The sequence below is a fragment of the Benincasa hispida genome, chromosome 5, assembly GCF_027475165.1.
Source record: "Benincasa hispida cultivar pf3 chromosome 5, pf3_genome.v1.1, whole genome shotgun sequence".
Lineage (NCBI taxonomy): Eukaryota > Viridiplantae > Streptophyta > Magnoliopsida > Cucurbitales > Cucurbitaceae > Benincasa > Benincasa hispida.
Window position 1 is genome coordinate 3,723,321 of NC_143482.1, and position 19,263 is coordinate 3,742,583.

General features: G+C 34.1%; 2 protein-coding genes across 2 annotated transcripts; one reads left to right on the top strand and one right to left on the bottom strand.

Moving 5' to 3' along the window:
* The first annotated feature begins 604 nt into the window (after window positions 1–604).
* Window positions 605–4,398, top strand: LOC120078627 (Leucine-rich repeat transmembrane protein kinase family protein). The gene is made up of 2 exons (XM_039032914.2): window positions 605–3,563; window positions 3,645–4,398. Exons 1-2 carry the CDS (start codon window positions 899–901, stop codon window positions 4,049–4,051), a joined length of 3,072 nt encoding a protein of 1,023 aa, XP_038888842.1. The 5' UTR covers window positions 605–898; the 3' UTR covers window positions 4,052–4,398.
* Window positions 4,390–9,677, bottom strand: LOC120078628 (auxin-responsive protein IAA11-like). The gene is made up of 4 exons (XM_039032915.2): window positions 9,053–9,677; window positions 5,882–6,216; window positions 5,540–5,663; window positions 4,390–5,029 (listed from the first exon to the last, which is right to left on the bottom strand). The coding sequence occupies exons 1-4, from the start codon at window positions 9,376–9,378 to the stop codon at window positions 4,960–4,962; spliced, it is 855 nt and encodes a 284-aa protein (XP_038888843.1). The 5' UTR covers window positions 9,379–9,677; the 3' UTR covers window positions 4,390–4,959.
* Between the last annotated feature and the right edge of the window lie 9,586 nt (window positions 9,678–19,263).

Sequence of the window (19,263 nt, forward strand, 5' to 3'; positions counted from 1 at the left end):
AAATACATAAGCCAAAATTACATCTTCAAGGTTTTTAAAGATGTCCCTCATTGTTGAATATGATTCGATTAAGATTATTCGTGTCCTCATCGAGCCGTCAGTTGATCTTTCATAGACAAAAAATGTGGTTGATGCTATGTTGGAACTTGCGCATCATGCGAGCGTTTGTTCTTTTATTACTTGTAATCGTATCTATAATGTTGTGGCTCACTCGCTTGTTCGTGTTGTTTATGATTCTTTTCATGTTTTGTCTTCTTCTTTTGTTCAAGAAGTGCATGAGGCTATTAAGACTCTTGTTTTCTTGGTTGGTTCTTCTCTATTCTTCTTGAGGATTTTGATTGTGGCTGGTTTGGTCAGTTTTATAAAATTTGCTTAAAAAATGATAATTTAACCAAGAAATTTTTTTAATATATATATATATATATACCTAAAAAGGGTGGAAATGAAACCAGAATCACATTGTGATGAGTCACACACACCAAGTTGACTATCTTCTTCATTATGTAAACTATAATTAATTAATTAATTAAACCATTTAAAAAAAAAAAAAAACTGTTTTGTTCATAGAAAGAGGAGAGCAGCAATAATAGTAAGAGATAGAGCACATAATTCTCTTCCATGTTTAATGTCGGAGAAACTTTCAAATAAATCCAAATCCTTCTTCGTCATTATTTGCAGATTTAACAGCTCACTCACAACCCCCCATCAAAAATTTTCAGTTCCATAGCCGATTCCATCATTTCTTTTTGTGTAATTCCATTTATATATTTAAATTCACACACCCCATCTCAACCAAATTCTTCCCACTACCAAAAACCTCACGCTTTCTCTCTTTCTCTCTCTGTTCTTTTGATTTTTCTGAAAATGGTGGAAATCTGAGAGAAATTGAGAAGTGGGTATGATGAAAAAGAGGATGAAATCGATAACCCAGATTTTGTTTTGTGTGTTTTTGTACTGTTGTATTGATTTTTACGCTGAGTGTTCTGCTTCTGAGTTAAGTGAAGCATTGGCTTTGGTTTCGATTAAATCAGGGCTTGTTGATCCATTGAAATGGCTCGGAGATTGGAAGTTGAGCAATGGAAATGGTAAGTTTGCAGGGCACTGTAATTGGACTGGAGTTTTCTGCAACTCAGAAGGAGCTGTTGAGAAACTCAGCCTTTCTCGTATGAATCTCAGTGGTTTTTTGTCGAACGACTTGCAGACATTAACAAAGCTTACTTCTCTTGACTTGAGCTGCAATGGGTTTTCATCTTCTTTGCCAAAATCTATTGGCAATCTCACTTCCTTGAAGAGCTTTGATGTGAGTCAAAACAATTTCGTCGGTGAAATCCCGGTGGGGTTTGGGGGTATAGTTGGATTGATGAATTTCAATGCCTCAAGCAACAATTTCTCTGGTTTTATCCCTGAGGATCTAGGAAATGCAACTCTGCTGGAGATTTTGGATCTCCGGGGGAGTTTTCTTGAAGGGCCAATTCCTATATCTTTCAAGAACTTGCAGAAGTTGAAGTTTCTTGGACTTTCTGGGAACAATCTGACCGGTCGAATCCCGGCCGAGATCGGTCAGATGTCGTCGTTAGAGACTGTTATTATTGGATACAATGAGTTTGAAGGAGGGATTCCATCAGAATTTGGAAATCTCACTAATCTGAAGTATCTTGATTTGGCTTTGGGAAATCTTGGTGGTGGGATTCCTGCTGAGCTTGGGAGGCTTAAGCAACTTGAGACATTGTTCCTTTATAAGAACAAATTCGAAGATCGAATTCCTTCGTCGATTGGCAATGCTACTTCATTAGTTTTTCTTGATCTTTCAGATAACAAGTTCACAGGGGAAATTCCAGCTGAGGTTGCTGAACTGAAGAACTTGCAGCTGCTGAATTTGATGTGTAATAAGCTGTCTGGTGAAGTGCCTCCAGGAATTGGAGGGCTGACAAATTTGCAGGTTCTGGAGCTCTGGAACAACTCTTTTTCGGGCCAACTGCCTGGCGATCTCGGCGAGAACTCGGAGTTAGTATGGTTGGATGTCTCATCCAATTCATTCTCTGGTCCAATTCCTGCTTCCTTATGTAATAGAGGCAATCTAACCAAGCTCATCCTTTTCAACAATGCCTTTTCGGGTTCGATTCCGATTGGATTGTCATCGTGTTACTCGCTCATTCGTGTTCGAATGCAGAACAATCTGCTATCTGGTACAATTCCAGTTGGTTTTGGAAAGCTTGGGAAGCTTCAGAGGCTAGAATTAGCAAACAACAGTCTCTTTGGTAGTATCCCAAGCGATATTTCATCTTCTAAGTCCCTTTCTTTTATTGATCTATCTGAAAATGACCTCCATTCTTCTCTTCCTTCCTCAATTCTTTCCATTCCAAATCTTCAAACTTTTATAGTCTCTGATAATAACTTAGAAGGTGAAATTCCAGATCAGTTCCAGGAATGTCCTGCACTTTCCCTTCTTGATCTCTCTTCAAACCATTTCACAGGAAGCATTCCAGAAAGCATTGCTTCATGTGAGAGATTGGTAAATCTGAATCTTAGAAACAACTCTCTTACTGGAGAAATCCCAAAACAGATTGCAAGTATGCCTTCATTGTCTGTTCTGGATCTATCCAACAACTCTCTTACTGGTAGAATACCCGACAATTTCGGTATCTCTCCCGCACTTGAATCGCTTAATGTATCATACAATAAGCTTGAGGGTCCAGTGCCATTAAATGGTGTGTTAAGAACCATCAATCCAAGTGATCTTCAGGGCAATGCTGGTTTATGTGGAGCTGTTCTACCCCCATGTTCATCAAATTCAGCATTTACATCAGGCCACGGGAACTCGCATACGTCACACATTATCGCTAGTTGGATCATTGGAGTATCTGGATTTTTAGCAATCTGTATCACTCTTTTCGGTGTTCGATCGTTGTACAAGAGGTGGTACTCAAGCGGAAGTTGCTTTGAAGGGAGATATGAAATGGGTGGCGGAGATTGGCCATGGAGATTGATGGCATTCCAAAGGCTTGGATTCACAAGCAGTGACATTTTGACCTGCATCAAGGAATCAAATGTAATTGGAATGGGAGCAACCGGGATTGTGTATAAAGCTGAAATGCCACAACTAAAGACAGTTGTGGCAGTCAAGAAGCTTTGGAGATCACAACCAGATCTTGAGATTGGAAGTAGTGAAGGTCTAGTAGGAGAAGTGAATTTGCTGGGAAAGTTAAGGCACAGAAACATAGTTCGTTTACTCGGATTTATGCATAACGATGTCGACGTAATGATCATCTATGAGTTTATGCAAAATGGGAGCCTTGGAGAAGCCTTACATGGCAAACAAGCAGGGAGGCTGCTTGTAGATTGGGTTTCAAGATACAACATAGCAATTGGAGTTGCACAAGGGTTAGCTTATCTCCATCATGATTGTAACCCACCCATCATTCATCGTGACGTTAAGCCAAACAATATACTTCTCGATTCAAATCTTGAAGCAAGGTTAGCTGATTTTGGTTTGGCACGGATGATGGCTCGAAAGAACGAGACGGTTTCAATGGTAGCTGGATCCTATGGTTACATTGCCCCTGGTGAGTTTCATTTTTTGACGTTTCTTGTTAATAAATGCAGCTTGGTAAAAATTACTGAACTCTATGATTAACCATTTGCAGAATATGGATACACTTTAAAGGTGGATGAAAAGATTGACATTTACAGCTATGGTGTCGTTCTTTTAGAGCTACTGACAGGGAAGAAGCCATTAGATCCCGAGTTTGGGGAATCTGTGGACATTGTTGAATGGATGAAAAGGAAAGTTAGGGACAATAGGCCTTTAGAAGAAGCATTAGATCCCAATCTGGGAAATTTCAAGCACGTTCAGGAAGAAATGCTGTTTGTTCTTAGAATAGCACTTCTCTGCACTGCAAAGCATCCAAAAGACAGACCTTCCATGAGAGATATAATAACAATGCTTGGAGAAGCAAAACCAAGGAGAAAAAGCAACAGTAGCAATGAAGGATTTGGAACTAACAAAGAGAAGCCAGTTTTCAGCACTTCACCTGTAAATGGCCTTCTGTAGGAAGAAGCAATGGAGGAGTTCTCAACTGAATTGGCCTTAATATTCCCACCCCCCACTTTGATCCTTTTACATTCATCATTGTAAGTAGGATTGGTCCTTTTTTTTTTACTCTATTTCTTAATTAATTGTAATGATTGGCTCATTTGTTGGGTGTGTACAAGAGCAGATAATGTATAGTATAAATTGCATATCTGCCATTAGAATGTTAATTCTTTTTTACCTTTCATGGACAAAACAAGAAATCTTGGGGGGTAGCAGCTATGAACTGAAAATGGAAAGGTTTGTATAACAAATATCATTTGAAGTTTCAAGCAATATATATAAAAGCAGTACAAGCATTATTGTAACTTTTTTTTTTCTTTATTGAAATTCCAAAATTTCCCCTGTTTACAGACACACATAACCACATCATTCTCTCCCATCTCCATTGAGTGAGAAGAAAACTAAAACAGGGAATATTACAGCATTTAAAAGAGGAAAAAAAGAAGAAGAAGAAAAGGCCTTCCATGGCCAAAAAGGGCTTAAGCAGAGCATTATTTGCTCTCATATTCACAACAAACATTCCCACATCTGTATATGTGCATGGCTTTATGGCTGTGACTTCCAAATTACACAAGTTGACAATTCCCAGAGCACAGGGAATAAGATCAAAAAAAAAAAAAGGAAAAAAGGAAAAAGAAGCCAATCCTTTTGCCTTCAAAATGCGTTGCCTATTACCTCTCATTTGCACAGTTTTCAAGCTTTGCCTCAGTCCATACATATTGGCCTTCCTCATATAATATCACCAATCCCTTCTCTTGCTGCTACAGAGCTGCAAACTTCCTCACAGAGAATAGGTGTCGTGGAAAAGAAAATAAAAATGAAAGAAAAAACATCTTCAGTTGGTGAATTTCAACCCTGCTGATAGATCACCTGCCAATTTGATTGGCTTCAGTTGCTCTCATTATCCTAAGCCTCTTCACCGAGTAGGTAAACATTCTGGATGTATGATCAAAAGAATCAAAATTACTATACCAGTAAGAAAAATAAAACAAAATAAAAAGATCTCCATGATGATAGAGTTCACTTGCTAAGAAAGTTAAAGACTCGAGAGAAGATCACTAATTTTAGTATTAAAGATGTTCGAAAAAGAAGATTGACTCTCCAAGGAGTTGGCTTAGGATTTTTCATCATTTGAGACTCGAGCGGTTGTTCGGGTGGTGGGAAGAAGGAACATCAAACGAAACAAGAAAGAAAAGAGATCAAAACAAATAGAAGACCACCCCTCTTAAAACAATGCAAGGAATGTTATATATAGGAAGTTTCTAGCTCAGAGGATTGTGTGAGATTACCAACATTTAACGTATTAAAATAAAAGTTTGGAAAGTCCAACTTGAAGGCCTTAGACCTCAAACAGAAAAAGAAAAGGGGGATATTTTAGAAATTTTCCATTTCATTGCTTTGATAGAAAATTTTCGATTAGACGACTTGGAGTGAAAAGATGCATACCCCCAAGGAACATCGCCAACTAGCATCCAATCTCCTTCCCTGTCTTCATAAGTAAGCATGTACTCAGAAAGTCCATTTAGTAGTCTGGAGGGTCTCACTACATCACGTTCCTTTGTGCTTGATCCTGTATCAGACGACAAAGCATCATTATCGGTAACCCAACGGAAAATATCAAAACTTAATTCCATTTAGGCAAAAGATAGCATTAATACAATATCATATTGAACACTAGAGGATATTCACTTCTCATTGGCGGCAAATATTCCATTTTAGAGATTGAAACCACAAAATTCACTTCTATAAACGAGAATCACGAAATTACAGAGCTCAGAAAGGAATTACCAGTTGAGTCAACCAGCGCAGTGGGATCAAGAAACATGTTCTCAATTGTCTTGGCCAAGGTTTCATAGCTGCTGTGAGCACTGAGGTTAACCTTTCGTCCAATGAGAACTCCATCCATATTCACCTTCACGTACACGGAATTTCTGGAATTCCTACTCTCTTCATTTGCTTGGTTTTTACCACTAACACCCGTAAGTGCCCCTGCCTCCTGATGCTTGGTTTTGTTCTTGCCAGCATCTACCTTGAATTCTTCTACAGAATGAGGCTTTGCCTGGTTAACCAAGGTACTGATCCTAGAAGCTCTGATTGGGGGCCAACCCACTACCTGGCTAGTTCTGAAAGTAAATAAAAATATTACAATATAGTTCACTGCAAAGAACCCTATACTTGCCAAAATCCAAGCTACATTTATACTAATACTATAAAAGCTTCTCTTTTTCTTTCTTTCTTTATTTTTTATTTTTTTAATTTTTTTTTCAAGCATCTTTAGGTGACCACTGACATTTAAAGTTACCTGAGAGAAAAAGATTGATGCATTTGAAATGTGCAATACTACACATTACCTGATGCTCAAATTTTACATACAAGTAATTTTGAGATTTATCTTTTCCAACGACTCTTGAGACAAACGTTACAAACTGTAACTACCTTTGCCCAACCCAAACAAATAAGCTGTGAAAACTATGATGCTGCATAGGTTCAAATCTTGATAACCAACTAAATAGAATATTAAATGTCTTAGAAACTAGTTGTAAGTTGGCTCGAACATGTGCACTTACATTAGGGAGGGGCAAAAACCTTCATAATAGTCTACATGCCACTCAAACTTAAAACAGGTTCATTCCCAGATTCTGTTCTTGCCACCTCCAAATGATGAAAATAAGCCCTAGAGTGTATTTCTTGATGTTTCACTGGTCTATTAAGCCGAGAAATCCACACAATACACCATTTAACTGGCAATCTAGAAGACAATGCATTTACTAGTCCAAAAGGTCAAGTAAAATCTACCAGACTCAACTCCAAAACTATTATTCTACAAACTAGAAGATAATTCATTGGTTAAGTGACTTGGGAACTACTCAACTTTCAGAATAAGAAGAATAACTGCCCTTCATTTCTAATTTATTACTCCAGTGTTCCGTTCAGAAGTGCAATATTCAAGTACCTTGTCAAAGCGTACTCAAAGAATGTTTCACATGCTGCAACTATTACTACTTCAACAATACAATTATGGCAAGTGCATAAAAATCTATAAGTAGGGATTTGTTTTGTTAATGTTTCCCAAAGATAGATTTCTTTGAAATTGTTTTAGTAAAGGTTATTGTGTGCTTAAAATCACATTCGTAATTTAAAAATAACTTCAATTGATTCTAAAAGGCATATGATCATAAAGATGACTAAGAAACGAATAGTCCAAATATGTTATCATCAAATTTTTGTTTCAAGAAGTAATGCAAAAGATTTTGCAGATCACCTAAGCGGCCCCTAAATAATTAATATTGGTTTTGTATTTGTCACTCTACCAGACAGATTTTAGGATACTTTTATTAAACTGATAGGAACGGTATTAAGATATTAGAGTATTAAGGGTATATTAGTAATTAGCTAGGGAGTTTGTTATACTTGCTGGTTTTTTTTGAAGAGGTATTGTAATTAAAGTGTGGGGTGGGGGAATCGAACCTCAAACCATGAGGTTGATAGTATGAACATTATGCCAGTCGAGCTATGCTCTTGTTGATAGTATGAACATTACTTGCTGGTTATAAATGGGGTTGGGATAAACAATATTTTGGTGAGTGATATAGGGCTTGAGAGTGATATCAAGATTGGGAGGATCCAAGGAACTTGGTTTATCTTGTATTCCATTAAACTTCAATCTAACAAAAGTTAGGCAATAAAACTAGAAGTTAATCTACAAAAGAACACTAGATCAAGCATATTTGTTACAACCTAATTTGAGAACTAGACTTTAGGACTAGAAAAGGAGCTCAAAACCTGCCAATCATTTTCCTTACCAGTCACTTCAGTGAGCTAGGATTGGATTGAGCTGATAAAAAGAAAAGGATATATTGAGAAAAAGGAACCGGATTTCCATGTTTCAATGCTACCACGAACTCCACATCATCGACCCTTAGAGAAACAAAAATGACATACAAAGAAACCAAAATCAACTCCCAATTTGAGCTTATGGACCTCGGAGAATTTTCATTCGTTATATTCCTTTCCCTTTTCCTTCTTTTTCTTTATTTATGCTGATACATAACGATTAATAATGCCTGCATAATTGGTAAGTGATGTAGTGATACAGTAAACTACATTCATCATGATTACGTTGGCGATACTCCAGGATAACTCTAATCAATCTGTACAAGCACAAATACAGAAACAAAAGGAAAAGGTACGAAAAGGAGAATATTCTTTTCTTTAATTTGAAAAGTCTTTGAAGCCCGTAAGTTAGATTGGGAGCTGAACATTCTCTTCTTATACATCTTTTCTGTTTCTTTAGGTGTTAATGCCAAAGAGTCCCACTTTTTCATCTCTTTTATCAGCTCGACCCAATCCTTGGGTTATTGTATATGGCGTACTTTGAATGTTATCTCGAGTTCCATTATATAAATTGCCATGACTTGGAGATTTAATAGAACAAAAATTTCAGAGGGCACTGAAGTCAAATCATATCAGGGCATCTCGTCCTTTGAAGTCTAGCAAAGGCCAGTATTCAAATTTTTTCAGAGCCGTATCATATTTAATTAGATAAAGTACGGCAGAGCACCAATTTAAAGAAATTCAAAATGATTCCCTTTCTATATTCAGCTTACTGTTTCCTTTTGGGATGAGTAAGAGGGAACCAAAGGAACCATAAAAGGGAGCAACAGCAAACCTATCTGTCAGTATCAGATTCATCAAGATAAATATCAAAAATTCGAATCAATATTGTACTCAAAAAGCAAAACCAGAGAAGCGCATGCAACTTCACTGCTAAGGAAGTAAACTGTAATAATAGAACCACGATAACAATTAACATACTAGAGAAATCTAAAATTGTTAGGGATCAATCAAAGAAATTAAACTCGTATGCTCCACACAAAATTGGAAACCACAGAAAAAGTGGAATCAATTGATTATACAGCAAATTCCTCTCATGGGCAAGAATTAGTAATCAGTAAGTACCTCCCGCCATTGATAGTTGGAGCAGAATCAGAATTTCTCTTCGACCCATCAGTGACATTGACTCCACGAAGCGATGATGAGGAACAAACAGAAGAGGTGGTTGAAGAAGAAGACATAGACGAATGAGAAGAGATCGAGGAAGGAAAATCCTCCGCGGTTAAAATTCTACCAAATTGAACCCCGATTGAAACTTTCTGAATCTTGCGTGTGGCGGAATCACGAACACCGAGACAAAGCCCTAACCCCAATTCGATTTCGGATTCATCTGGGCAAGAAGAGTCCTCAGAGGACAAAACCATGTTATCATCTTTGGAAATAGTCGACATAGAATAATGATCAGAAAACACAGTTTCACTTCGATCCTTCAAGACGCATCAAATTGAAGGGAAATTGGGGGAGATTTAAGGGAAAGGGTTGTTGGGTTGATTGGAAATGAAGGGATTGGAATGGAATGGATGGAAGAAGGAGGAGGAGGAAAGAAAAAGCAAAGTAGAGAAGATGGTGAAAAGGGGGTTTGTTTGGGGAAGAAGAGGAAAGAGAGAAGGAAAAGGAAAGAGAAATGGTGGGTTTTGATGGTGGTGTCGTGGGGAAGAAGATGGAGATTGAAATGGAAGGCAACGGCATTGATTGAATTTATGAAGGAATTGGACCCACCTGTCTGGGTTATGCGCCTCCATCTCCATCATTGTCTTCTTCTTTACTGTTCCTTCTTCCCTTCTCTTCTTCTCTGTTTCTTTTTTAATTTCTAATTTCATTTTTCTTCATTCTCTCTTCTCTTTTCTTGATATTTTCAATTTCTCCTCTACGTATTCGTTGGGTATTATACGTTCCTACAATTGTCTTGTGATGAGATCGTGTATATATACTGAAAGTAGAAGCCGGTTTGGTATTCTACGTTCCAAAACTAACCAAGAAGTTAAACCAATCGATTGATGTCCAATAAAGAATAAATTTGGTTCGATTTGGCTCTTTTATTTGTTTATTTATTTATTTATTTATTTATGCTTTTGTTTTGACTTGGTTCTTTTTGCTATTTTCAAATTAAAATGAAATGTTTTTGTTTTTTTTTTCTAAATAATAAATGTACATGCACCATAATAATTGATTTTTTTAAACAACAAATATATATGTACCATAATAATTAAAAATATTAAAAAGTAAAGGGTACCTAAGTTCAGAGTTTAATTTTAAAGGCGTATGTATATACCTATGACTCAATTTGATTTAACTAGGTTTTCCAATAAAACTCAGTTTGAATCAATAATTTCTTTCTCTAAATACAAACCAAGATGTCCACTTTTATACTAAAAACCCATATCGAACAAGTGAAATGATTTTTTCTTGAGTTTGATTTCTTGGTTTTTTTGTTGTGTTCTGATACATAAAATAATCAAACTAAGTTGACAAATAGATTGGACAGTAGGTTGTAACTATACATTAAAAAAAAAAAAAAAAAAAACACTGAGTTTTGGAATTTCGATCAAACCAATATATCTATGAATGTTTGTCCCACCAATTTAAGTTGTTGATTTGAATTTAACTAACTTAATCAAACCATCCCTCCATCCAATGTTTCCAATAATTTCACTTTCTAACTACAACTAACAGCCAACTCTATACAACCAATACGACCAACTAATTCTGCCTGACTCTAACAACCAACTCCAATAGTTGCCTCAACGTTAGTCATGATAGTCGTTCTTACAAATATTCACCTTTTTATGGATAATCGTCATTTTTGTATAGGTATATATCACAAGTTTAATCTTTTTTATATATATATATATAATATAACATATTATATACATGAAAAACACTATTTATCACAAATTTCATTTTTTAAGGACAGTTGCAAATATAACAATCAAATCCAAATTATTAGCAAATATAGCACAATGCAAAAGAATTTACAGATATAACAAAAGTTAAATCTAGTTCTCGAAGTCTTGACAAACTTTTATTAGTGATAGATTTTGTTACTAATAGATTTTTTTTTATATATTTACTATTTTTTGAAAATTTTTCTATATATTTATTGCCTTAAAAGTATTATCCATCGCAATTATCCAAAAAGGCAGCCCAAGCCCATGGAAGCCCAAAGCTACATGGAAACGGTAAAATGACGATATTTTCCCAATAAAGCTTAGGATACGAAATATAAAAAGGTCGAGAAGTGGGGCCCGCACTCATAAGTTTCTAAAAGAGAGCCCGACAAGGTGGGGCCCGCAACCCATCACATTGCTTGACACGTCGGAAGTTGAACCACGTGGGACCCACGTTTCCTAAAAGAACGAGATCCCCGGGCGGGCCCCACTGGACATCGGATTTTTTGTCTGCCCCGACGATGTATATAGTTAGTTGGAGACTCCACTTCATACGATTTTTGCCTGACCTTTGACTCTTATCAACAACAAATGTACACAATTAAACCCATTTTAATTTTATATATTAAATTTATTTATTTTTTTGAGTGTTTTTTTAGGAAATGCCTCTTGAAATTTGGCCCGAGTTTTAAATTTGATTGAAAAATGACATTTTGCTTACGTTAGTCATGTGTAAAATTATCATTTTATCCTCAAATTGCACGCGAGGCCCTACACTCAAACAAATTCTTGTTTATTCCTCTTGCTTCTTGTTCTCGTTTATCGCTCCTTCCTGTTGTTCATACACAATTGCAACTCATTCTTCGATTTTTTTTTCTTTTGTTCAGATTCTTCCTCTCGTTTCTCGTCCCTACTTCTCGCTTCTCGTTCCTTTTTCTTGTTTTTAGTCAGACAAAATTGTAATTTTTTTTCCTTTATTCAGATTATTTCTTGAGTTTCTTGCTCCTTTCTCTTGTTCGACATAACTTCAATTTTTTTTTTAAAGAAAAAACTACAAAACAAAGAAGAGGAAAAAATTTGAAGAAGGAAGAGAAAAAAATTTGAAGAACAAAGAAGAAGACAATGACGAATGCGGAAAAAATGGTAGAGGAAGAAGACAATGACACAAAAAAAAATACAAACTAAAAATAAAATGAACGAAGAAGACAAATGATGCAAAAGTACAAAGAAAAAAGAAAACGAATAAGAAATGGGAAAAAAAAGGAAAAAGAAAAATAGAAAAAACAGGAAAAACCAAAAGAAAAAAAAACTAATAAGAAAGAAGGAAAAAAAAGATTAAAGTGGTAATTTCATAGAATGATTAAATCAACCTATGATAAAGAAAAAATTGTTTTAAAAGTTGATATTACTTTTCATTGAAGGCCTTCCATATAATTATTTCAATTTCTTATCAATATCTTATTTAGTTATTATTATAAATATTTTTTTGTTTATGGTTGTAGTTTCACTATAGCTAATTAGTTCACCCTTTAAAAAAAAAAAAAAAAAAAAAAAAAAAAAAAAAATTGTATATATAAAATGAAGCGGACAAAACATGACTATCTCCAATAAATGTTGGATGTCTTATTTGAAAATAAGTATCCGTGTATGCAAATTTAAAACGTTTTTGCATTTCCATACATTTAATGGAATAAAATGGTCAATCATGTTATGGTAATTTTTTTCAAATAACAATATTTAAGTGCAATATAGGTTGTATTTAAATTTCATACTATTTTTCTCTATATTATATTAAACAAAAAAATTAATATTTTTTTTTAAAATTGACACATATCAAATTTTAATTAGGTAGAATAAAGATGGTACAAAAGATGAATACATATCGATTGCATTACATTTTTTATTGTAACTGGCAGTTTAAAAATTAGTATATAGAAAGTAACTTGTATTATTTATATATATATATATATATATATATAAAAGTAACAAATGATCATTTTATTGAAAAAAATTATATATATATATATATATATATTTATATATATTTTAAAAAAGCATTCATATGCAAGGAGTCATCTGCAAACTTTAATACTAAAGCCTCGTATTGCAATATTCATCATCATCGAGAACATTTGCTAATTTATAAACACACTTTTGCTCATTTATAAGCACACCAAAGGTTAATTTGGATTGAATCGAGAAAAAAAAGTATTTTTCTAAAAATTTATCTTTATTTAAATATTTTTTATAAAAATTATTAAAAATATCTATTTTGAGTGACTGTTAAACATTTTAATTTTTTCCAAAATGACTTAGAGTATATTTGAATTATATTTTCTAGTGTTTAATTTAAAAAATAAGTCATCTTAAAAGAAATTGAAGTGTTTGACAACCACTTAAAATAAATTTTTAAATATAATTTAATCAGATTTTATCAAAAGTGTTTAAATAAAAATGATTTTTTTTGAAAAATACATTTTTCTTAAGTCAATCCAAATGGATCTTTATTTTTAAATTAAACAATTGAAAATGTATTCCAACCACACCCTAACTATATGAACGCTAAATTTGATGGTTTGATCGCACACTTCTACAATGGTTGAATTAAAAAAATAATAAATAAATTATACAATGCTTTGTATATAAGGATAAAAACAATATACCTCAAGTAACATATGGATATGTTAGTGACAAAAGGATGTACTTCGAATTCTCATATTATTATTGTACCAAAATAAAAGGCTTTGTATATAAGTATTTTATCTTTTGTTTTTCCAAGGACAATATGATAAATATTTGTCAAGTAATGTCCCGAGTTTATGAAGGATACATGAATGAATCGGTATTACACATGAATGAGAGGGATCCTGGGGATATGGAGGAGTTACGTGCCTCCACTCCCACCCCCAATTTATCGTATTTTGCATTTTAAATATGAAATTTAAGTAATATCTATATATATAAAAGAAACATTATTTGTTTTGAATATTGATTATGTTGCAGCTATAGTGGACGGTGCATTTTGATAGACAAGGGCGTGGGTTTGAATCTTCTAATGTATTTTAATTTATAATTTACTTTAAAATCAAATTTTGGTAGCGTTGTTACATATTATTGTAGAACTTTAAAAAAGGAATTTAGTATTAAAAACTTTTCTAAATGATAAAAATTGGATCTAGATTTTCTAAAAAAAAAAACAACTCTTAACTTAAATTTTTTAGTTGTTACCTCAGCAAAAATTAAAAAGAGAAAAGAAATCACCAACAATTTTTTTCTATCATAAATATTTTTTTAAACATAAAGTTGCACTCTCAAATCTTGACAATATTATATTGAAAATGAATTGTTAACCTTTTTTCGTAATTTATAGTTTGTATTAATTAGTATATATTTAATTTAATTAATTTTAGAGTTAAACTACAAGATAAATTTCTCGTTTATTTTCAAAATATACGCATCATACCATTTACGAGTAAGTTTCAAATTTTTCTCAAATTTTTCTCCTAAGTCTTTCATGTCAAAGTTTGCACTCAATATTGATTTCACATCATTTATGACGTGCAAGTTCGACCCAAAGATCGATAAATCATCTACATATAAACACAAGATAGTGCATAGTTTATTTTCAAACTTATAGTAGATGCATTTGTCACTTTCATTAACCTTAAAACCTTTAGATAGGATAAGGTCGTCAAATTTTTCATACCATTTCTTAGGAGCTTGTTTTAGTCCATAGAGAGATTTGTCTAATTTACACACCTTATTTTCTTGACCATGGACTACAAAACCCTCAGGTTGTTCCATGTAAATCTCTTCTTTAAGTTCACCGTTTAGGAAAGCGGTACATTCATCTAAGGTACTACGAGGTTATAAAGGGCAGAAAGAGAGAACAAGACACGGATTGAGGTAATTCTAGTGATAGGGGATAAAGTGTTATAGAAATCTACATTTTCTCTTTGTCTAAAGCCCTTTGCTACTAATCTAGCTTTAAATTTATCGATAGTCCCATCAGGTCTAAGTTTCCTCCTTAAGATCCATTTACACCCTATTGCCTTATAGCCTGGAGGTAGATCTACCAAGTGCGAAGTTCTATTTGACTCAAATGAGTTCATCTCATCATTTATGGCTTCTTGCTATATGTTGGTATCTACTGAGGATAATACAGCTCTTAGATCTTTAGAATCTTCTTCTACATTATAGGTCAGAAAGTCATTTCCAAAATCTTTGGCGGTTCCAGCCCTTTTGCTTCTTCTAGGTTATGGGTCGATTTCTTCTCCGGGGTTAGGATTTCTAACTTGGGTTAGACCACTTGATCCAGAGCCCCCACTATTCCTTGATTAAAAAGGAAATCTATCTTCAAAGAAGTTGGCATCATTTGCCTCAATGATCACTTGGTTCACTAAATCATAGAACCTATATTTAAGGCATATAACCTATAAAGACATACTCGTAATCTCTACTAGCCAACTTTCTCTTTTTTGGGTATGGAATCCTCACAAAGGCTAGACAACCCCATGGTCTAAAATAGGACAAGTTTGGTTTCTTAATCTTGAGAATTTCGTAAGGTGAAGTTTTATTTTTAGACTTTGGGATTCTATTTAGGACATAACACACGGTAAGGATGATTTCACCCCACCAATAAGACGCGGCTCCTGAACTAAGTAAAATAGCAACTACTAGCTCATGTAAAGTTCTCTTTTTCCTTTCAGATTTTTCATTCATTTCAGGAGAATAAGGTGCGATCTTTTCGTGTATTATTCCATGTGAGTTAAAGAACTCAATAAAACTGTCCGAGTCGTACTTGGTTCCCCTATCACTACGAAGTCTTTTAACTTTTCTATTAAACCGATTCTATTTTAGAAACAAATAGTTTGAAAGCATCAAAAGCATCACTTTTGTTTTTCAACAAAGTATACAAAAGTAAAATATGAGCAGTCGTCAATAAAGGTAATGAAATATCTTTTGTTGTTCCTAGTCAAGATGCCATCAAATTCGCATACATCAGAATGAATCAAATATAGAGGCTCAGAATTTCTAAATATAAATTTATGCGGAGTTTTAGTAATTTTAGCCTGACTACAATACTCGCATTTATCAAAAATCATCCGTGGATAACTTAGGTGTCATTTCTAGCCTAATCTTGTTACTAACTAAATTCTTATTCACATAACAGAGTCTAGTATGCCAAATATGTTGGGTTTTATGTCCTAAAAACTCAAAGTTTGTAAAATAATAAATATTTTCTGTTATCGATATACTTGTTATTGATCTCATAAATTGTATGAAAGTCTAAATCCAATAAACTAAGACCCATGACTATTGTATGAGTACTTGAACTTTATGTGAAGATATAAGAGTGGATTGGGTTCAAGTAAATAGTCAAAATGATCTATGGTACATGAATGAGGTTGGGTACCTTATTATGGTAACACCATTGGATGCGGCCTACTCTGTAGTTGTTACAAAGAGTTGTAAAGTGCTACATACGATGTGATCCTAATTCGTACATGTTATGACATGAGGAGTAGGGGCATCCTATGCAATGAGTTTGCATAAGATCAGGACCAAGAAATAAGTCACTCTTACTTTATAATGTTGTTTACTGTTTAAGACTGACTATTTCACCTAGACGACCTAGGTAACTCGATCTTAATCTTGAGCTAACTATGAATTCCTATTTATTCGGGATTGCCCTTAGATTTGCATAGTTGAGGGTTGGCTCCCATTTTAAGGGTAAAATCGAATAGATAGCTGTGGACATAGGGTCCAAGACAGAGTTCACGCCTACCCGATTTAAGGATAGGAGAAATGTTGTTCTCTCAAGTACTAAATCCAGGTCTTGAACAAGGGGCCAACCCTTTCACTAGGCTAAGAGAGTTTGGTTTAGTGATTAGATCACAAACCAATTGTTCATTAGAGGATTAGTAGGGACTTGAGGAATAAGACGTAATCTCGAGGGTAAAACAGATATTTGACCCAGCCGTTATTACGAACAACCTATGAAGGGTCGTCTTGCTGATTATGGTTAAATCATGTGGACATAATATATCTACAGTGAGGGGAGTGCAACTATGAGGTTTAGTGGAATGACTAATTAGTTAACGAATGGAGATTAATTTGGTCTAATGAGTTTAGCCAATTAATCTCGGATCGTTTGAGCCCATGATCTGTAGGTCCGTGAGGTCTCCCTACTAGCTCTAGAATAGCGTGATAAGTTAATTTGAAATGTTCAAATTATAATTAAGGGAATTATTAATTATATGAGATATAATTATATGTTTAATTTTAGAATTAAACAGAATAGGAGAATTTATATATTTAAATATGATTTAAATATATAAAGATGGATATGTGTTAAAATTAATTTAATATTTGATATTAAATTAATTAAGTTTTATTTAATAATTAATTTATGAAATTAATTAATTTTTTTTATTTTTTAAAAATCAAAATAGATTTTATAAAATCAAATTTTGATTTTAAGTAAAAACAAAAAACACACAAAATGGAAAAAAAAAAAAAAAAAAAAAGGTTTTTCCATTATTCATCACCTAAGTAGCTCACACATGAAGCAATATCTTGGCCTTGTCTTCTCCAAGCATGACCTGCAACTCATGCAATTCTTCTCTTTGCATGTTGATCTGCAATATAATGAAGAGATTGGAGTGAAAATCGGGCATGCAATTTATAGAGAATTTTAAAGAAAATTTGGGTTGAAGAAAGGGTTCTTCAATAAGGTTGTTGCAGTGTGCTTTTCTCCTTCATCTCTTGATTCAAACTTGTTTTGAGTCCCACAACTCAATCTAGAGTACCAAGAGAATAATAGGGAAGATCTTGAGGTGGTCTACAACAAGATTTGGAGAAGATAGCAGCTGATGAAGGAGCTTTGAAGAAATTCTACAAGAGGTAAGTCTTGAAACCCACTTGTTTCTGCAAAAGCATGCTTTATATTTTGCCAAAATTAGTGAATTTGAGTGCTTAGATGATCCTTATGAAGGAACTCTTATTCAAGAGTACCTACGAGTAGAAGTGGATCTTTCCAATTCATTGTGACAGAATTATCGCATATTCATTCAAACATACTTTCATAATGCTAAAGGGATCAAGAAATCATACCAAATGAAGATTTCTCGAGTTTGAAGCCCAATCGTCTACCTCGAATAGTCACCACTCGAACAAAAGAAATCGGAGAAAACAAAACCACTTAGATCCCTCAGTATTCTTGGAGTGAGAATCCAAAGTGTGGGCTTTGTTTGGATTTGGTAGAGGAAAGAAAGAAGAGCGACCATACCCAAGGTAAAGTATACGATCGTATAGTAAAAGTAAGCAATCGTCTAAACGATAGTGTAAGAAAAGGATAACGATCGTCTCTACGATCGTATAGGAAAAGGGTGAGCGATTGTCCAAAACGATCGCATAGGAAAAACTAAGCGATCGTCTATACGATCGTTTAGTAAATACCGGGAGCTAAACGATTGTTTAGTAAAAAAGTAATTGATCGTTTAGATAATAGCGCGCGACGATGTAATTGGTATGCGATCGCTTAGCAATATCGTATATGTAAGCGATCGTGCAATCCTATCGTATAGACACTGATTTTCTAAACGATGACACTATCTTTTTCACAATACCCACGCACATCGAGATCAACATACCGTTTGCTATTTATAATGAATTCATCCGTTATTTTAAACGAAAAGGCACCTTCTCATTTCCTTTATAACCTCCAATTAATGTGATCTTATCACATTCATAACTTATAAATTAATATCAAATATTAATTATAATATTTTTTTCCTTTACTAGATATAAATCATATTTATATCCAATTTCCTCCAAATTAATGTATCTCATACATAAAGTTAATTATATCATATTTAATTAACTCATTCAATTATATCATATATAATCGAACTCCCTCTTGTCAATTTAAACATTTCAAATTGACCCAAAAACTGACTCTCAACATGTATCCAAGCTACCAAGGGGACCTTATGGATCTATGGCTCGAAACTCCAATGGTACGTGAATAGTTGACTAAACTCTTTAGTCACGATATCCACCATCCGTTAACTACCAGGCATTCCACTAAAGACTGATAGTTGAACTCTTCTTGCCATAGATATATTTTTATGTCCATTGGATATAACCAATCATCAGTTCGATGACCCTTCACAGATGTTCATAATTACAACAGGCCAATTTACCGTTTTGCCCCTGTAATTACATCTTCCTCTTTAAGTACCACTGATCCTTCTAATGAATAATAAAACATAGTCCTAGTATTTGTGAACACCTCTCGAGCCATGAGAAGGTGCGTGGCGCCACATCGTTCAAGCCTTGGAATCAGCCCTTAAGGAAGTTATCTATCTACTTACCCTGCCTCGG

Coding starts and splice junctions, on each gene's coding strand:
- LOC120078627 (XM_039032914.2), top strand. CDS start 899: ATGATGAAAAAGAGGATGAAATCGATAACCCAGATTTTGTTTTGTGTG. Junction 3,564..3,644: donor CTATGGTTACATTGCCCCTG/GTGAGTTTCATT, acceptor AACCATTTGCAG/AATATGGATACACTTTAAAG.
- LOC120078628 (XM_039032915.2), bottom strand. CDS start 9,378: ATGTCGACTATTTCCAAAGATGATAACATGGTTTTGTCCTCTGAGGAC. Junction 5,664..5,881: donor TGCGCTGGTTGACTCAACTG/GTAATTCCTTTC, acceptor CGTCTGATACAG/GATCAAGCACAAAGGAACGT. Junction 5,030..5,539: donor GTTGGCGATGTTCCTTGGGG/GTATGCATCTTT, acceptor TCATACATCCAG/AATGTTTACCTACTCGGTGA.